The following is a 17617-nucleotide window of genomic DNA, read 5'->3' as shown; positions in this document are numbered from 1 at the left end:
TCCAATCATTCGAGCAATTATATTAGAAATGAAATTACATAAAGGAATATTTCTGTATCGTAATTAAAGCAAATTAAGTTACATCAATCTTTAAGATAACAATTTGATGATTTTGCAGCAAATACGGAAAAATCAGAAAACTTAAGAAAAGATCAGTGCACGGAAATTTACTCATCATTGAACTGTCTATGGAAGAAATTTCAATGGCAATTAAACTGGGACGACGCCAAGAACTTAGATGATAATCTAATTAAATTAATAAAGATATTTGTTTTAATTATTGACATTTGATGTGAAAGATACTCAGGATAACAATTTTCTTATTGAGTTTCTCTTTTCTTTATTTCTTTGATCAAATTAGCCTTAGTTTTCAAACTTTAAATGTCTTTATCTTTGACCAGTTTTCATTGTTTACTTTTGCTTCTTGTCATTACAGTAAGTCAACCAAGAGTTTCTCATTGATTCTGAAAGCCTGAGTCGAAAATCAGTTATAATGTAACTAATTGTAAGAATTAACTACCAGAATATCTCCCTAAGAATATAACTGAGAGCTGAAAGAGTTACACCTTCGCTTAAGATTGCAAGAATACAGAGAAAACGTTATCAACAAGATTTCACCAGAGTGAACAGCTTCCATATCAACTAGATAACTAATCGCCCTATTTGTCAATTTTTAAAATATATTATATTAGACTGTTCAGAAAGACTGATGAAACTCTTTGATGTAGAGCAAGACTTGTTCAATCTTCCCTAGTTTTTGCCTCTCTCCTGTTCATGTTTACATTTCACTCTTAACCTCGACTATCAAACGCAACAATTCAAGATGAACGGTAATGGTACTACTCGTCGCTCAGTGGCAATTATTGGTGCTGGTCCAGCTGGATTGGTGGCAGCGCAAAAATTTCTTCAACGAAAGGATCTTTTCGATGTTACTGTTTTTGACCAACAAGCTGATATTGGTGGAACCTGGATCTATTGTGAAGACACAGAAACCAATAAATATGGACTTGCAGTTCCGTCAAGTATTTACCGAAATTTAAGGTAAGTATTTTGTATATTTCAACACTCAGATACTTCAGATACTTCTGCTTATCTACAGATCTGATTTATTAAGCAATCAAATCTGAACCATTTAATAATCTACAAATCTATATTGCCATCATAATATTGTACTAATTGATAAACATCTACAATCTATGGAATATTCCCTTCTAACACTGTTTTTGCCATCATCCTTTCGATGAACAATATATGGCCAATATCAGGACCAATCTTCCGACAGCATTAATGGAGTTTGATGATTTCCCTCACAATCAAAATCCAAGTGGATTCATCACTCACCAACAAGTCCTTCAATATTTACAAGATTTTGCTCATCACTTTAATATAAAAAAATACACTAAGGTTAGTTTTCGAATAAATCTTCATTCACTGATTGAAAAAATCTAATGTTCATTGAAACAGATGCATAATATCAAATAATAATAAACCTAAAGATAATACATCTTCATCACTGTTTATCAGAAATCAGCTGTGAACTTCATTTCGTTCTTGTTGCTACCCAATCTAATCCTTTCTTTGTTTCTCTTTTTTCAGTTTTTGCATTTAGTAACAAAAATATACCGAGATAATGATTTATGGTTTGTGGATTATCGTAATCTTGAGACTCAAGATTCCTTCACGCAGACATTTGATGTCGTCTGTATATGCCAAGGACGCTTTTCAGTGCCATATATTCCAGATGATATTCCTGGCTTGAATAATTTTAAAGGATTGCAGATGCATACACACACTTACCGAGTACCCGAAGCGTTTCAAAACAAAAGAGTGGCTATTTTAGGAGGTGGACCTTCAGGAATTGACATTGCTCTTGAAGTGGTCGACTTTGCCAGTGAAACTTATCTATGTTATACTGTCAAGGAAAATGGTAAACTACATCCTTTGGGTGATAAAATAATTCAACCAGGAGCCATATTCAAATCAGTCGGGGAAGATTCAATTGAATTAACGAATGGCACTGTTTTAAGAAACATTGATGCAATTATCTTTGCAACTGGCTATCAAATTGATCTAAACATAATTGATCCTTCATGTGGAATTGAAGGAGGTGAAGGTCGAGTTGATGGTTTATTCATGCACATGATCAACATTAATTATCCAACAATGGCATTCTTTGGTTTGATGGAAAAGATTCCAGTCATTAACTTTTTCTGTCAAATGGTGAGTTTCACCTGATGATAATAATATTAACTTCGAAACAAATTTTCCAGACACTTACTAACCATTATCGATCTTTTGATTTCCAGGCAAAGTATTTTGTTCGAACCTTGACAGGAGAGGCTGAACTTCCATCTAGAGATGAAATGATTTTTGATCTTGAAGCTGATAGGAAGGAAAGGCAATCAATGAATACAAAATTGAAACATTCACACCGAATGTTTTGTGATCAAATGTGGCGGTATGACGAGAAAATCAGCGTTTTAGGCAGATTCAAGCCACTTCCAGCTTTAACTAAAGCACTTTATGATGAATGTTATGCACTGAGATGGCGAGAAACCAAATACAAAGATTATCAATTCGTTCTTAATGATGACGGAGAAACATTTAAAGTTGTAAAAAAATGAACTAAACTTGAGCTGACCATTGAACTTTTAATTATTGGTCTAAACAACTAGAACTCTTTAATTCTGTATTGATTACAAAAGTAATCAGGATTAAATATTAAATTATTAAAGAGGATTGTATTAAATTTTAAGTGTAAATGAAAATTTATTGACTAGAAAAAACTCTGATTCTTGGCTTTATATTTAATGATTTACCTAATTTAGGTTTATTAGATATTTTCTCACCGATTGGTGATGTTGATTAAGTTTTTATTGTTAAACATATTAAAATGATATAAAAATGATTATGAATAAACTGAAATTCACAATTAAATCGGATTATCGAGCCAAGTAACAACCTTATGCACCAAGTTAAACAGCAAATATTACTAGTTCAGCTCAAATTCACAAAATAAATCCCATAATATTTAACTCATATTTAAATCACAATATCGGGTTGTTATTAAAAAGACACAATCAACTCAATTGTCACAAATGGGCAAAAACGACTTTTTTACTTCTGACTTAAACTTTCTTTCAATTTAGATTCAGTTAGTTTGTAGAGACATGAAAACTGAGTTCATTTGTGCAATTAAAGGTTTATCTGCGCGACAGTTCTCGAGAAAATGGGATTCGAAGTTGAAACTTGAATCGCTTTTTGTATTGTAAGCATTTTGTATTGATTGAATAAATAGTTTGAATATTTTAAACATTAAAGTGTTTAAAGTAAGCTAGAAAGACACAATTGTCACTTTCATGCACAAATCATTATTTCATTAGGTGAAAACAGAGAAAGAATTAATTTCTTGCCAATTTAAACTCTATTCGTTTGTAGGGACAAAAAAACTGCGTTCATTTGTGCGAGTTAACAAATCTCTCTGATCTATAGTTTTCGAGAGAATCATGTTCGAAGTTGAAACTTGCAAAGCTTTCTTTACAGTTATGGAAGTAGATTTTTTCATAAAACTCAAAGTACTGATGTATCTTCTAATGACCAACCAGGAAATAAGTTATTTTGAGAAATAAAATTTTTCCTTTTCTGTAAAACAGATCAAGTTCGATTTTCACACAAACCGACCTCTTTGTCTGACAGTGAGAGTTAGAGGGCCTAAACTTATTACCAGTCCATAAAAATTGATAGCTCACATCATGAATTGGATATTTTTTTCGATTAGTCAACAGTTCTCCTTATTTTGGCCATTGGGCCATCAACTTCGAGCCTCAATATTTCGAGTATGGTAGAACCTACAGTCATTATTCTTTCACCAATTTGATTCTTTACTAATTACAAATTCAATTCAATATAAAAAATTTCAATTAGTGCATTTGGGTCTTGATTTTTGGGTTTTAATTGTACAAGCAACAACTTATTCAACAAAAGAAACTCATCTCAATGCATTTCTAGCTAAATAAACCAATTTTCTGGTTAAAGTTGCAAACGGAACGCACAAAGCATTGCAAAAGGCTCGAACTTTTGAGTAAAGAGTTGAGATTTGGTAGGTTTATAGGGGAATGAAAAACTAGTCCATTGGTGCTATTAAATAATTCATCCGATGGATAATTTGCGAGAAAATCGAAGCCAAACTTGAAACTTCGAAAGCCTTTTGTTTCGCAATGGAAGGGAATTTTTACCAGAAACTAATTTTACTGATGCATCTTTCGATAATCAACCAAAAAATGGACTTATTTGGCCAAATAACATTTCCCGTGTCTGTAAAACAGATCAAATTCAATTTTCACTTAAATTGACCTTTTACTACAACCGTAAAAGCTAGAGAGTCGAAACTCATTACCAGTGCATGAAAATTGTTGTTAGATATCATGGCTTGAATACTTTTTTACAATTAATCAACAATTCTCTTGATTTTGGCTATTGGCCTTAAAACTTTTAGGCACAATATTACGAGAATGGTATCAACTGCAATCATCATTTTTGGCCAAACATTAGATATCTTTATGGGCATTAACAGTATATGGCTGGATACCGAATAAAATCTGAGATCATTCATTCAATATTGAAGATCCTTCTAACGTAAAGATTTGAGTTAAACTTTATAAATCAAGTTTCAAATCTGACAACATAAGCAATACAAGGCTATAACTTTGTTTGTAGGATCTTGAATGCTTTGATAGTTCAATATATTATAGCCCATAACGAAATCTAATATTTGCTCAAGATCGCTGGTTGCAGATGATACCATTCCCTAAATATTGACGCTTAAAGCTTTTTAGGTCAATGGCCAAAATCAACAGAACTGTTAATAAGTCGAAAAAAGTATTTAATCCATCATTTTTATCATTAAGTTTCATGCACTGGTAATGAGTTTCGACTCTCTAACTTTTACGGTTGTAGAAAGAGGCCAGTTTAAGTAGAAATTGCATTTGATCTGTTTTACAGACACGGGAAATCTTATTTGGTAAAATAAGTACATTTTCTGGTTCATTATCGAAAGATACACCAGCAAAATAAGTTTCGTGTAAAAATCTACTTGGATTGCGGAACAAAAGGCTTTCGAAGTTTCAAGTTTGGCTTCGATTTACTCGCAAATCATCCATCGGATGAATTATTTAATAGCACCAATGGACTAGTTTTTTATTTCCCTACAAATCCACCAAATCTCAACTCTTTACTCAAATTTTCGAGCCTTTTGCAATGCTTTTTGCATTCCGTTTGCAACTTTAACCAGAAAATTGGTTTATTTAGCTAGAAATGCATTGAGATGAGTTTCTTTTGTTGAATAAGTTGTTGCTTGTACAATTAAAACACAACAATCAAGACTCAAATGCACTAATTGAAATTTTTTATATTGAATTGAATTTTTAATTAGTAAAGAATCAAATTGGTGACAGAATAATGACTGTAGGTGCTACCATACTCGAAATATTGAGGCCCGAAGTTGATGGCCCAATGGCCAAAATAAGGAGAACTGTTGACTAATCGAAAAAAATATCCAATTCATGATGTTAGCTATCAATTTTTATGGACTGGTAATAAGTTTAGGCCCTCTAACTCTCACTGTCAGACAAAGAGGTCGGTTTGTGTGAAAATCGAACTTATCTATTTTATTTTGAACAGAAAATTTTATTTCCCGAAATAAGTATATTTCATGATGACTCATTAAAAGTTAAACCAGCAAAATAAATCTTAAAGCAAAATTTGCTTCCATAAACGTACAAAGAGCGATCAAAGTTTCAACTACGAACTCGATTTTCTCAAAACCTGTGATTAAGAGAAACTTTTTAATTACCCAAATGAGCACAGTTTTTATGTCCCTTCAAACCAGTAGAGTTCAAATTTGGAAGAAATCAATTCTTGTCCTGTTTTCACCCAATAAAATAATGATTTGTGCATAAAAGTGACAATTGTGTCTTGTTAAATGTTTATGCAAGCCAAAATCTTAGCATTGTAATGATTTCATTAATAAACGAATTCGTTCAGATTTCATTCAGTATTAAGATATATTATATCATAGCTCATAATGAAATCCAATGTTCAGTCAAAGAATGGTGATTGTTGGAGGTTTTGTTCTCGAAATATCGAGGCTCAAAGTTTTTCGTCCAATGGTCGAAATCGAGAGAACTGTTTGTAGATTGCAAAAAATTTTCATTCCATGATGTATATTAATAGTTTTTATGAACCGATACTAAGTTTCAGTTTTCTTACTCTTATGGTCACAGAAATAAATCGGTATGTGTAAAAATCGAACTTATTTATTTTATTTTGAACAGAAAATTTTATTTCCCGAAATAAGTACAATTTATTATTAATCACCAAAAGTTACACTAGGAAAATGGATTTCATTAAAAAATCTACTTCCATAAATGCACAAAAAGCGGTCAAAGTTTCAACTTCGAACTTTATTTTCTCGAAAACTATAAATCAGAGAGATTTTTAAATCGCACAGATGCATGCAGTTTCTATTTCGCTACAAATCGATAGAGTTTGAATTCTGGAGAAATTAGTTGTTACTCTGTTTTCACCTAATAAAATAACTACTTGTGCATAAAAGTGGCAATTGTGTCTGTCTTGCTTACTTTAAACACTTTCTTGGCTAAATATTCAAGCTATTTATTCAATCAATACAAAATACTAGTAAAATTCAGCTTTAAAGATCAAATTAACACAGCAACACATCAATTCAATATGAAAAATTTCCAACAGTGCATTTGGGTCTTGATTTTTGGGTTTTAATTGAACAAGCAACAGCTTATTAAACAAAAGAAACTCATCACAATGCATTTCTAGCTAAATAAACCAATTTTCTGGTTAAAGTTGCAAACGGAACGCAAAAAGTATTGCAAATGGCTAGAACTTTTGAGCCAAGAGTTGAGATTTGGTAGAAATGTAGGGAAATGAAAAACCAGTCCATTGGTGCTATTAAATAACTCATCCGATGGATAATTTGCGAGGAAATCGAAGCCAAAGTTGAGATTTCGAAAGCCTTTTGTTCTGCAATGGAAGTGAATTTTTACCAGAAACTTATTTTGCTGGTGTATCTTTCGATAATGAACCAGAAAATTGTCTTATTTTGCCAAATAACATTCCCGTGTCTGTAAAACAGACCAAATTCAATTTTCACATAAACCGAACTCTTTCTATGACCGTAAGGGTTAGAGAGTGTAAACTTATTACAAGTCCATAAAAATTGTTGGTGGATATCATAGATTAAATACTTTCTGTAATTCTCTTGATTTTGGTAATCTAACATTTTGGAATTCCAAGTAATTCTAGCTTCATGGATTGTATTGTATTTGCTCGTTCACATAGTCTTTCAAAAAACTCTTCCAGTGTTCATAAAATTGTGGTTGCAAAGTCAACTTACAGTGTCGATGAATTCGTTGGTTGATGACATTCTGCCTGATTTTGTCTTTCTATTCCAACTCTAAATCGGAAATTTTACAATTTAAATATCTGACAAACTGATGAACGATATGGTTTAATGACTTATTTATAAAACTTTTTTACTAAACTCCGTAATTTAGTGAACAATTTAACACAATCCTTACCTCATTTCACAACAAACTTGGCATTTGCTACAATGCCATGTTAACATAAAGGTGTTTACATTCATCATGTCTGACGATCCATAAATTTCACTAACCTCATGAGTTTCAAATGCAGGATTGGAAAGGTAAAAAAAGTAATCTAATAAACAATAAATGCTGTTATTGAACATAAATTAAATAACTGTAATGTTAATGCAGCACAAAATGGTAAACACGCAATCATAAACATTACTTAATATGCAAATGTCACTGAATTCAATAAATGGTAAATTACTTGAATTTTCAATTACATTCCCTACATAAACAAATCCAATCTATTTACAGCTATTAACTTTCTCTATTTTTACCACAAAACAAGGAAAATATTTTTAGCTTAAACTTGCATTTTCATTATTTTATACTCCAAACCAATTAGACCTGAATCAGGCCATTTTCCGATACTTTGCTGTGATAAAATTCAAATACTAACAATTATGAATGTTGGATATTATTCTTATTCATTTCATGGATCTTGAACTGATCGCAATATCAGTGAACAACTCATGGAATGTCCTCTTTGGTGTATTAAAATATTGTTTCAAGGAATGAAAAAGATTATTAGGTATCCGATTAAATTGAATGATTAAGATTTTCGCACTTCTAATCCTCTACTTAACAGAAGGGACTTTTTGTACAGAATCCTTCAAATAGCATAATAATTTGGTTTAATTTTAATTTTTCCAATAATCTTAAATATTATTGTGAATTGAAACAATATAACTTTTTTCTGAAGAGGAAAATACAAAGATTTTTGGGAATCTAAAGTCAATTGATAATGTACTTCAGCTCGAAACGAGTTAATCTTTGAAACAACTTATTAAATTATGAAATATGCATTTTTGAATGAAAATGAGAGATTAGCAAGTAATTTAATTAAATTTATTGTAATTATAAATAACAATTGAAAAACTGCAAAATATTGCAATTTATTGATGCAGCTTTTAACAAGATGATCATGTTTGGGTCCAAAGTGTTTATTGGATTGGTTATTGAAGGATTGTCTTTTTGTTATCAAGTTAAAATTAATATATATTGCAGTTGTGAGTTGAACGTTTATGAATATATGCTCATCAACAATCAACATTAATTTAGATCACATTAGATTGCAATTTCAGTTCACAGTTAAATTATTTCCAATGAAACGAACCATTTCAGTGGCAATTCAAGATGTGATTATCAGATTGAGAATAAAAAACCTTCACCTGTAAGATGATGGTTGTATTGGCTATAGAAGATAGTAAAGAAGATAATGTTGATTGTTAATTGTTACAAAATTATCAAGTACAATTAACTCAATTTGAATGAGATGAATCTGAAAGCTGATTTAATCAGTAATTAATGAAACGATTCAAATCTTAAATTAATTAAGTTAAATGTAAACAAATAATCCTGATAATAACATTTCAACTGTAATAATTATAATGACAATATAAGGATCAAGGAGACAAAAATCAGCTTGATTCAAATTTGCTAGTTTATATATTTTAACTTCATAAAGAATGAAGAAATCACAATATGATGTTATTAAGTGCAATTGTGAGACATAATGATGACTATAACTAATTAATCGTGTCCATTGGTAAGTCAAACTTTCATATTATGGCTTGATCCGGTAAAGTCTTTCAATGTATTAAATGTGATAATAATTCCAATTTGTCCAAACCAAAAGACGTCCACGGTTAGCTTTTCATCACTGTCGTAGTGCATTTGTACCTTATTGCTTAAGATAAGTTATTCAAATACTTACAATGTTATTTAATTAGTATTTATCTTTTCTTAGTATACAATCGATAATCCCAATCGCCCAATTGTTAACTGATCAAAGCATTTGTGTCAACCATCATTCAATAATATCCATAAGGGCCATGATCTTTACAGTCACCTGTCCTTTCCTTTCTTGATTTGATTATATCAGGGCTTGCTTGTCTCAAATCATAGGCCATTCCAATTGAAGACATTAGATCAATAAACGTTTTTGCTGGATTCCATCGCCATCCTAATTCACTGGCACCATAATCCCATGGAAAGGTATGATGATAATTGTGGAAACCTTCACCACCAGCATACCAAGAAACTAAATGATTTTCAGCAGCAAATATACCTTTATCATAAGGTCGACGTCCATACATATGGGCAATACTAGAAACAATGAAAAATAAATGATTAATTAGTTAAACAATTAGTAAATTTGGTCACAAAGGATTAAAACTATCAACTAATATAATTGCAACAAAATGCGAAGTCATAAGATAATGAAAACAGCAGTTAGCAAAAAAGCGGGGAATCAGCAAAGGGCTCGTTACCTAATTTAGCTTTGTAAACCTGGTAAAATAGCAATTAATTAAAATTAAACTAATCTTATTGAATATTTCATGGGGAAAAATCTGAGCTGAAATGTATTCAATTATATTAAATTTTAAACGGAGAGACTATTAATAATTCAAGAGACATTACTTTTGATGAAGCTTTTTACTTGAAGTGACTTGGGTAGATTATAAATTGGACTAGTGGATAGTAAATAATTTATCATTTTGAATCAGCTTAGTAACAAGTAATCAACCTTATAAGGTTGAAAAAATAATGGTTGAAGGGCTATTAAAGGGTGTGGACAATTCCTGAGCTTTTTTCAACGACTGGTGACTTTCAAAATATGTACCAATAATTATGATGAACCTATTTAATGATAATACATTTTGTTCAAATTTTATCCGTTTCAAGCAAGACATTCAGATTGAGTCAGAAAATTGGTGAAAGCAACTATTAATCGATTCGTGGATTCATTTCGAGAAGGAAAACGCCCTTCAATTGTTCAAGACAAGACTGAGAATACAATGAATCCCATTTGAATCATGCAACTGAATTGAAATGTGAAGAAAAAGGGAAAAAATGTTCACTTTGAAGGTTATCACAAATAGTGACTTTCATTACAAATTAATTGATGCAACAATTTGTCCTTACATATTTTGATTAACTCACAAAAGGGTTGGAATTAAATAAAAACAAAATTAACTTGCAAGTTGACAAAATTTCTCATTAAATTATCAATTGTTTCATTAATAGATAAATACTCGACAAATAAAGGTTTAATTGTAATTATTTCCTCTCTTATATTGAACAACGTATAAAAGGCTGTTTTCCCCATTCTTTTGAACCAAAAAAACTAAATTAATCAACTAACTGAGCATTTAATTATTGATGAAAATAATGAACAACACAAAACGTACGCAGAACTACTATTAATGAAGTAAAACTGAACTGAAATCTGAACAATTTCATCTAATGTTGCAGCTGTTTTCAACCTGGAAAATGTTGATTGTTGATAAACTTACCTATTTACAAGGAATCCAGCATGAAGCTGTAGGACAAATCTGAGGATTCCAGGAACCCAGAATGCAACCCAATAAGATTCACCCCAAATTCTTGGTATCAAAGTTGGAATAATGAAACATGATAAAATTGTTAGAGGCATATAATATCTTCTCTGGAATCGGCAAACCGGATCAGATTCAATGTCGGACATGTCAATCTTTTTACCAGCAGCAAGTACATCAGGATGCTTTTTACACATTAACCAGCCAATATGGGAAAAAAAGAAGCCCCTTTTAGCATTGTAAGGATCAGCATTAGTTTCAGTATATTTATGATGAACTCGATGATCTCTACACCATTCATAAATTGGACCCTGAAAGTAATCAAAAAAAATTAAATTAGTTACAAACATTTCCATAATAATGCTTCCTTCCTAACTTTAATACAATATCAATTGGAGATGAAAATTGTTCAAAATGAAACATTGGTGAAAATATTGATAGACATGATAAACAACAGAAGATAGAAATCGATATCTGCAAGTTACAATGTTACACCTTTTTGTTTACCTGCTTGGTCAATACAAATTAAAGCTCTTTTGGTTTGACCAAGTTCATGCGATAAGAGGAATAGACAGAGATCTTTGACATTGTTTTTAATTCGTCACTTCTCGAGATTTCAAGGCGAGACTTTAGACTGACTTCAGGCAAGAATAAATTTATCAGATTCTATTGAACATTTAAATTTGAATTTGATGTGTAAACAAGTTCAGACTTAATCGCCTCAACTCTTGCATGGTAAATGAATAAAGTAACTACGCATTAGAATGAATTTTCACCAAATATCAAATGAATTCCTTTCCTTTATAACAAAATAACCTTACTCAATGTGCGATATTTGAACAAATGCTAGAATGCTTCCAAACCATTCAACTAAGATTGATTGTCATGATTTTTGTTCGTAATAAATTTCTCAGTTTATTTCAAGAAAAAGCTCAATATTCAGTTTTTGCACAAGAATTGGCACAAAAAGAAAATATAAAATGAAAATTGTAAATTTTATGATAAATGGATTGAACGATAATTTGGATTAATGATAATTGCGTTTGAATCAATATTTAAATGAATTTAAATCTGGACAGCTTAATGTCTATACAGGTGATCTTTTGAATCCGTGATTACGTGTTATCCAAGGTGTGGTCACTATTGTAACTTTAATGTCTTATTATTATATTGATTGTATCATTGCATGAGAGAGAATTTGTTTTTTTTTTTGATTTGATAAATTGCGTGATTAATAACGGTTAGTCAAAATAACAACAAATAATCTGAAATGTTGTCGTTGTCAACATGAGGTGGAGTTGATTAAGACAGGATAAACAATTGTATTAAAATGCACCTTTTGATGATACATCAATGAAAATGTTTATAAATGATTACATTTCAGGTATTAAACACAAGTTACTGATGCAATGAAACAAGAGTATAATAAGTTAAACATTTTAAGGTTTCATCGTTTTAAATCCTATTCATTTTACCTTTCATTTTTGAATAACCTCTTTAAACTCATTTAATCTGATATAAAAAAATCGGAGTAAATATTGAACAATATTTAACGAAATGATTATCTGATTGATTCAAGATTACAAAAACTACAATCAATACAAATCAAGTTTTTCATTCAATTCAATTTGTTGGCTAAGCAAAATTCAAGTGCAAACGTTTACTCAAAAAAATGGTTTTTTGGTGTAACCCAACAATCAAAACCCAAAAAACCAGAGATTAGTTAATTTGTTTATTCTGTTATCCTTATTATAATCGATGGCCTGAAGCAATGACAATATATGCTAACACAAGATAAATAAATGAATTTGCAAGACAGGGAAGGAAAAGGATAAAAGAGCCAAAAAGTAATGTTCATTGATTTATCTTGAAGCCAAATTTTTACGTCAACAAGCCATAAGATGATGAAAAGTATGATGAAAATGATGAGGGAAATGATGATGATGATGAAGATAATGATGATAGTGGTTTGTATTTTATTGTTATACATTTGAATGGAATAAATTGAGACCAAAAAATAGCATTGAGTCAAATAGAAGGGAAATATTTCATCGAAAAAAAAGAAGTAAGGAAATAACAGAATATAAAATCATGGTCTGGTAACTTTCAGGCAGAAATTGATGCTATTATTTTATACCCTTTCTTCACCATCATCATCACATCATCAGCATCATCCTCTTTTTTTTATACGTTATTGTTGCTGTTAACGATTCCCAGAATCCAAAATTAGGTACTTTTTTCAAAATGTCTTGTTGATGAAAACCTTTTTTTTTATGTTATTTCAACAGCTATTTTGAAACATTAAAACATTTTTTTACTTTAAAAGATAATATCTGGAAAATTCTGAGCATCTTTTTTGGAGGTTCAGCTAATAAGGTAAAAAAGACTGCACTGGGAAGGTTGTGTTATCACTGATTAAGTTTACAATATTGATTGGGACAATTTGAGGGTTGCTTGATGGATTGCTTTTAATGTTTCCTCTTTCATTTTGATCAATGTTGATGTGAAAAGTTTTTTTGCTGTTTTTGTTGTTGTTTCCTCTTGATTTAATTTAATTGCAAGTTGCATTTAGATAACTTCATCAACATTACAGGAATAACAAAAGCTCATCATGATAGGGAAAGGTTCAGTGTGAAGATTCGTTGGAGCAAAATGTTGGGATAAATATTATTTAGATGCTATTTTTAGCTTGCTTGCGCCAATTTTCATATAAAATGGATGAATATGTCGCTGATCATCTTAAGAGTCGTAATCATTGATTAAACATGGTTAACATTGATAATGAGATGATCTGAAGTTCACCCTGATATTGATTATTGTTCAACCTTGAGACATGATGGTTGACACAAATAATAACAATGTTTATTAAAACAAAAGGCTTGACAATGTCAAAATGATGAGACAACTAATTGGGATCACAAAGGTGAACAGATTAGTTGGTCATCTTAAAGGTAATTTGGACTTACGATGTAAAGGGTGCAATTAAAATAGGCCAGTAAAATCCTTAAAGGTAACTTTGCTTTGTAGGCTCGATGAGACCAAAGACGATGGACTCCAGCAGTTGCACCGAAACCAGTTACAATGTAAAAAATAACTGCAAATAGAAAGTTAATTTAAATTAATGTTGATGGTGAAAATGATTGTAAGCTTTACATGGATCAACATTTATTGGTGAAAAATGAGACTCAAGAAATTATCTGAGATATTATCTGCAAGTTGATGAAGTTATACCTAAATGATAATCTGTTTAATCGTGATCTGAATAAGCAATTGATTAATCTGGTAATCAATTTTACTTTCATTTTGACTGTTGATTGAAAGCAATAAATTTTCTGGTTACATTTGAGAGGAAAAGAAAAGGTTTCATGAGAAAAGCAAGAAATTCAACCTCAGGATATCGATCCTTGAATCGGAAGAAGATGAGAAAGGAAAGAAGAAATGAAAAAGATGAGCAAAATAGTCACAAATGGAACCAAATAAACTAGTTTTTTCACAAAAAAAATCTATTATTAAGTCTTTCGTCTGGGAGTGAATATCAATCTCAAAACTCCCAATCAGACAAACAGTAACTTGAACTATTAACTTACACTAATTACTCAACTGATCATTATTAAACTTGAAATTTGAAATGAAATTAAAAAGGCTAATTGTCCATCAATACTGACCACCATTTGTATCAACATTATTGAAGACAAAATGATTGTAATGATGTTATGATGGTAAAGGTTTAATATGGTTATGTGTTGACTCTGTTTGCTTTAACAACTTCAATAACAATTTACTCTTTTAGCAATCGATTGATTTGATTCAAACAATGATCATGTTTGCTTTTGCATTATTGATGAACTGATTACCATTGAATTGGTTTGAGGTTTTAATATATATATTTATTTTACTATGATAATGTTATTATAATACAATGGTAGCAATGAGATGATGAGACGAACGACAATAATAATAGGCTAATATACTAATAATAGCAACAAATTGGGTAAATCAATTGGGAATTGGTTCAATGTTTGCCTGAAAAAAAGGAGAGAAACTGAATTTAAACGTAACCCTGTAATCAGATTTATCGGATAAATCATCAAAATTGACAATAATATAAAGAAATGTTTACTTCAATTGTGTCTTGTTCAATGGCAGCTAAAAATGTGATCTCATTCGTGAACAAAACTGTGACAATCAAATGATCACCATTTTACTGGATACATCAAGTGTAAATCAAAAGCTGTTTGCTCAATGTCAACATTTTGCTTGACAAATTTCAATAGACAGTTCATTAATCAATTGGAAACTTGAATCCATCCAATCAATCTAATGGAGTTAATCGCTGGTGGATTAACGATTAACCTTCAAGTTAATGGTTTGGTTTTGGGTTAAGTTGCTTCATATTCAGCTAATCAATTCTCATCTCCTTTCTAATGGTACAGCTGAAGCTTTTTATTATAATTCAGACTTCCTTAACTTAATTTAAAGCTGTTCATCTCAATTATTTTGCTTTCAACCAATTTCAGAGAGTGGATAAAAAATAGGGAAACAAAGGATCATCCAATTTATCGCTACTTTTCTTGTGGTTCATCTTTGGTTAAAATGGTATTTGCGTTTCTTTTCAATCTCAAGTTACAATGAAATGTGTTCAACATAAATCAATATTATCTAATAGTGGGTTGGAAACATTGAAGAATCCAAGATTAAGTCAATATCATGGGAAAAAACAAGCATATTCATTTCTTTCAGCATCGCATTTCCTTGTCATTCCTAAACTTACCAAAGATTAGGATCAACATTTCATCTTTCCATGTTTCAACTTTACCAAATCAATCTATTATGTTATATTGATATTGTGTAATGTTATTAGATTAAACCCTTGATTGATCATGACTTTAATTACAATTTCTGTGTCATTAAATTTCTTAACAAAGACAATTAAAAAGAGCATTATATTAGCTTGTTTGATTAAAACATCGACCAATGAATACTCTTTGAATTTCATTATTTTAAGACTGTTAATTTATAAATAATTAAGGACGAGTGTTTTGCAGGGTGAAAATGAAAGTAACAGTGAATAGCAATGTAAATCAGAAGGGAAATAAACAAAAGAATGATGAGTAATGACGCAGGATAGGAATTCTGTTCAAGAATTGAAATTTATAATGAAAATTTACATCAAAAGGTAATGGGAAAAGATGGAAACAAAAGGAAGAGTATAAAAATTGTAATACTAAAAATAGGTTTGACTATCTGGGAAAAGGTTACAGGTCGAAACAGAGTAAACTCATAACAATTTTGGTGTCAAAAAATTGAAAAGTGAAAAATATAATACAACTGAAAGAAAACCATTTTAATAATAAATTTGAAAAGATGAGCTTACATGTGAAAATTAATGTTGTCCAGGTTGCTTCAGTTAAACTTAACCAGACGCCATAAAAAGCACCAACATGAAGTAAAGCATAACCGGCAACGTAATGCCAATAAATATGCATGCTAATCTTATCCGAACCATTTGACTTGTTATTGTTGTCATTGATTGTATTAGATTCCGTTGATGATCTGTTGACCAGATTTTCATTGTTTGAATGCGTCACTTTTGAGGTGGTCATGGTTGTTCAGTAGTATCTGTTGGGAGACAAAAATAAGACAATTGTTAATATATTTGGATGAGAAGGGCCAGAAGTTGAAGACAATTTGAAAAATGAGCGAAAAACTTACAATTTTTTGGGTTAATTAGTTGAAACTGTGGATTCCTATGTATTTGTATACAATGATAGTGTCTCACTAAGTTGTTGGTAAAATGAATTTACATTTACGCTTTTAAGGTAAAGGTTGATTGTTTATGCAAAATACATAGTAAGGGTTATTGTAAACTACGATGGTCATCAAGGATTACTCTTTGTCTTTGTCAACTCTTTGTTAACTGGATAACTATCCGCTGGACTCATTAATGAGGGTCAATTGTAAAAGGTGGTTGCGATTGATGTAAAACTGAACAGTCAACTGAAAGATACAATGAGATGTTGCAGTAAGTTGCTACAGTGTCTAGGAATGTGCCACTTTTGTTGATTCTGTGAGCTGTAAAGAGATGTAAAAGAAACGATGAGTTGATTTATTTGAGACCAAAAAGGAACCCTTCTGAGTTTGCTTGAACACTTTTCCATATCTAACATGTAAATATATAATCTGGAAGCAATGAAACAGGATTGGAATCAGAAGAACAAAAATATCACTGGATCCACATTTTGTTACATGGCGAAAAAACAATGGAAATGTACAACAAATCAAAATAAGATTTAATCTTGAACCAGATATCAGAGACTCGCTATGACTCGAATACTCCGCGGATCCATATTATCAAAAAATAATAAATGAATCCCAATTCTGGCTATTTTTGGTTATTTTTATTTCCATTTTAATGTTGACTTCATCATTGGTTTTACCTGAGTTTATATTCAGTCGGATTGATTGAAAACTCCGAGTCTTGGGAGTGATTTAAAAAACTAGAAAGTGAAACATCATAATCTATGAATGCCAAGCATCACTTTTATCGCTAACTTCAATTTGTGCTTATTGTTTGTTTTTCCCAGTTTTTGAACCCAT

At 30.8% G+C, this 17617-nt stretch overlaps 2 protein-coding genes across 2 annotated transcripts; one reads left to right on the top strand and one right to left on the bottom strand.

Annotated features, from left to right (window-relative positions):
- Positions 1–708: 708 nt before the first annotated feature.
- Positions 709–2749, top strand: LOC107370214 (uncharacterized). The gene is made up of 4 exons (XM_015938203.3): positions 709–1041; positions 1266–1404; positions 1597–2220; positions 2307–2749. Exons 1-4 carry the CDS (start codon positions 824–826, stop codon positions 2622–2624), a joined length of 1299 nt encoding a protein of 432 aa, XP_015793689.1. The 5' UTR covers positions 709–823; the 3' UTR covers positions 2625–2749.
- Positions 2750–8514: 5765 nt separating this feature from the next.
- Positions 8515–17302, bottom strand: LOC107361577 (stearoyl-CoA desaturase 5). Its single transcript, XM_015928416.3, has 5 exons — positions 16733–17302; positions 16395–16639; positions 13987–14114; positions 10979–11331; positions 8515–9788 (listed from the first exon to the last, which is right to left on the bottom strand). Exons 2-5 carry the CDS (start codon positions 16621–16623, stop codon positions 9494–9496), a joined length of 1005 nt encoding a protein of 334 aa, XP_015783902.2. The 5' UTR covers positions 16624–16639; positions 16733–17302; the 3' UTR covers positions 8515–9493.
- Positions 17303–17617: the final 315 nt, after the last annotated feature.

Source organism: Tetranychus urticae, chromosome 1, assembly GCF_039701765.1.
Source record: "Tetranychus urticae isolate SD_2017Ah chromosome 1, NJAU_TeUrti_SD_1.0, whole genome shotgun sequence".
NCBI classification, from domain to species: domain Eukaryota; kingdom Metazoa; phylum Arthropoda; class Arachnida; order Trombidiformes; family Tetranychidae; genus Tetranychus; species Tetranychus urticae.
The sequence above is the reverse complement of the archived record's forward strand: the minus strand, read 5'-3'. Positions and strand labels throughout refer to the sequence as shown.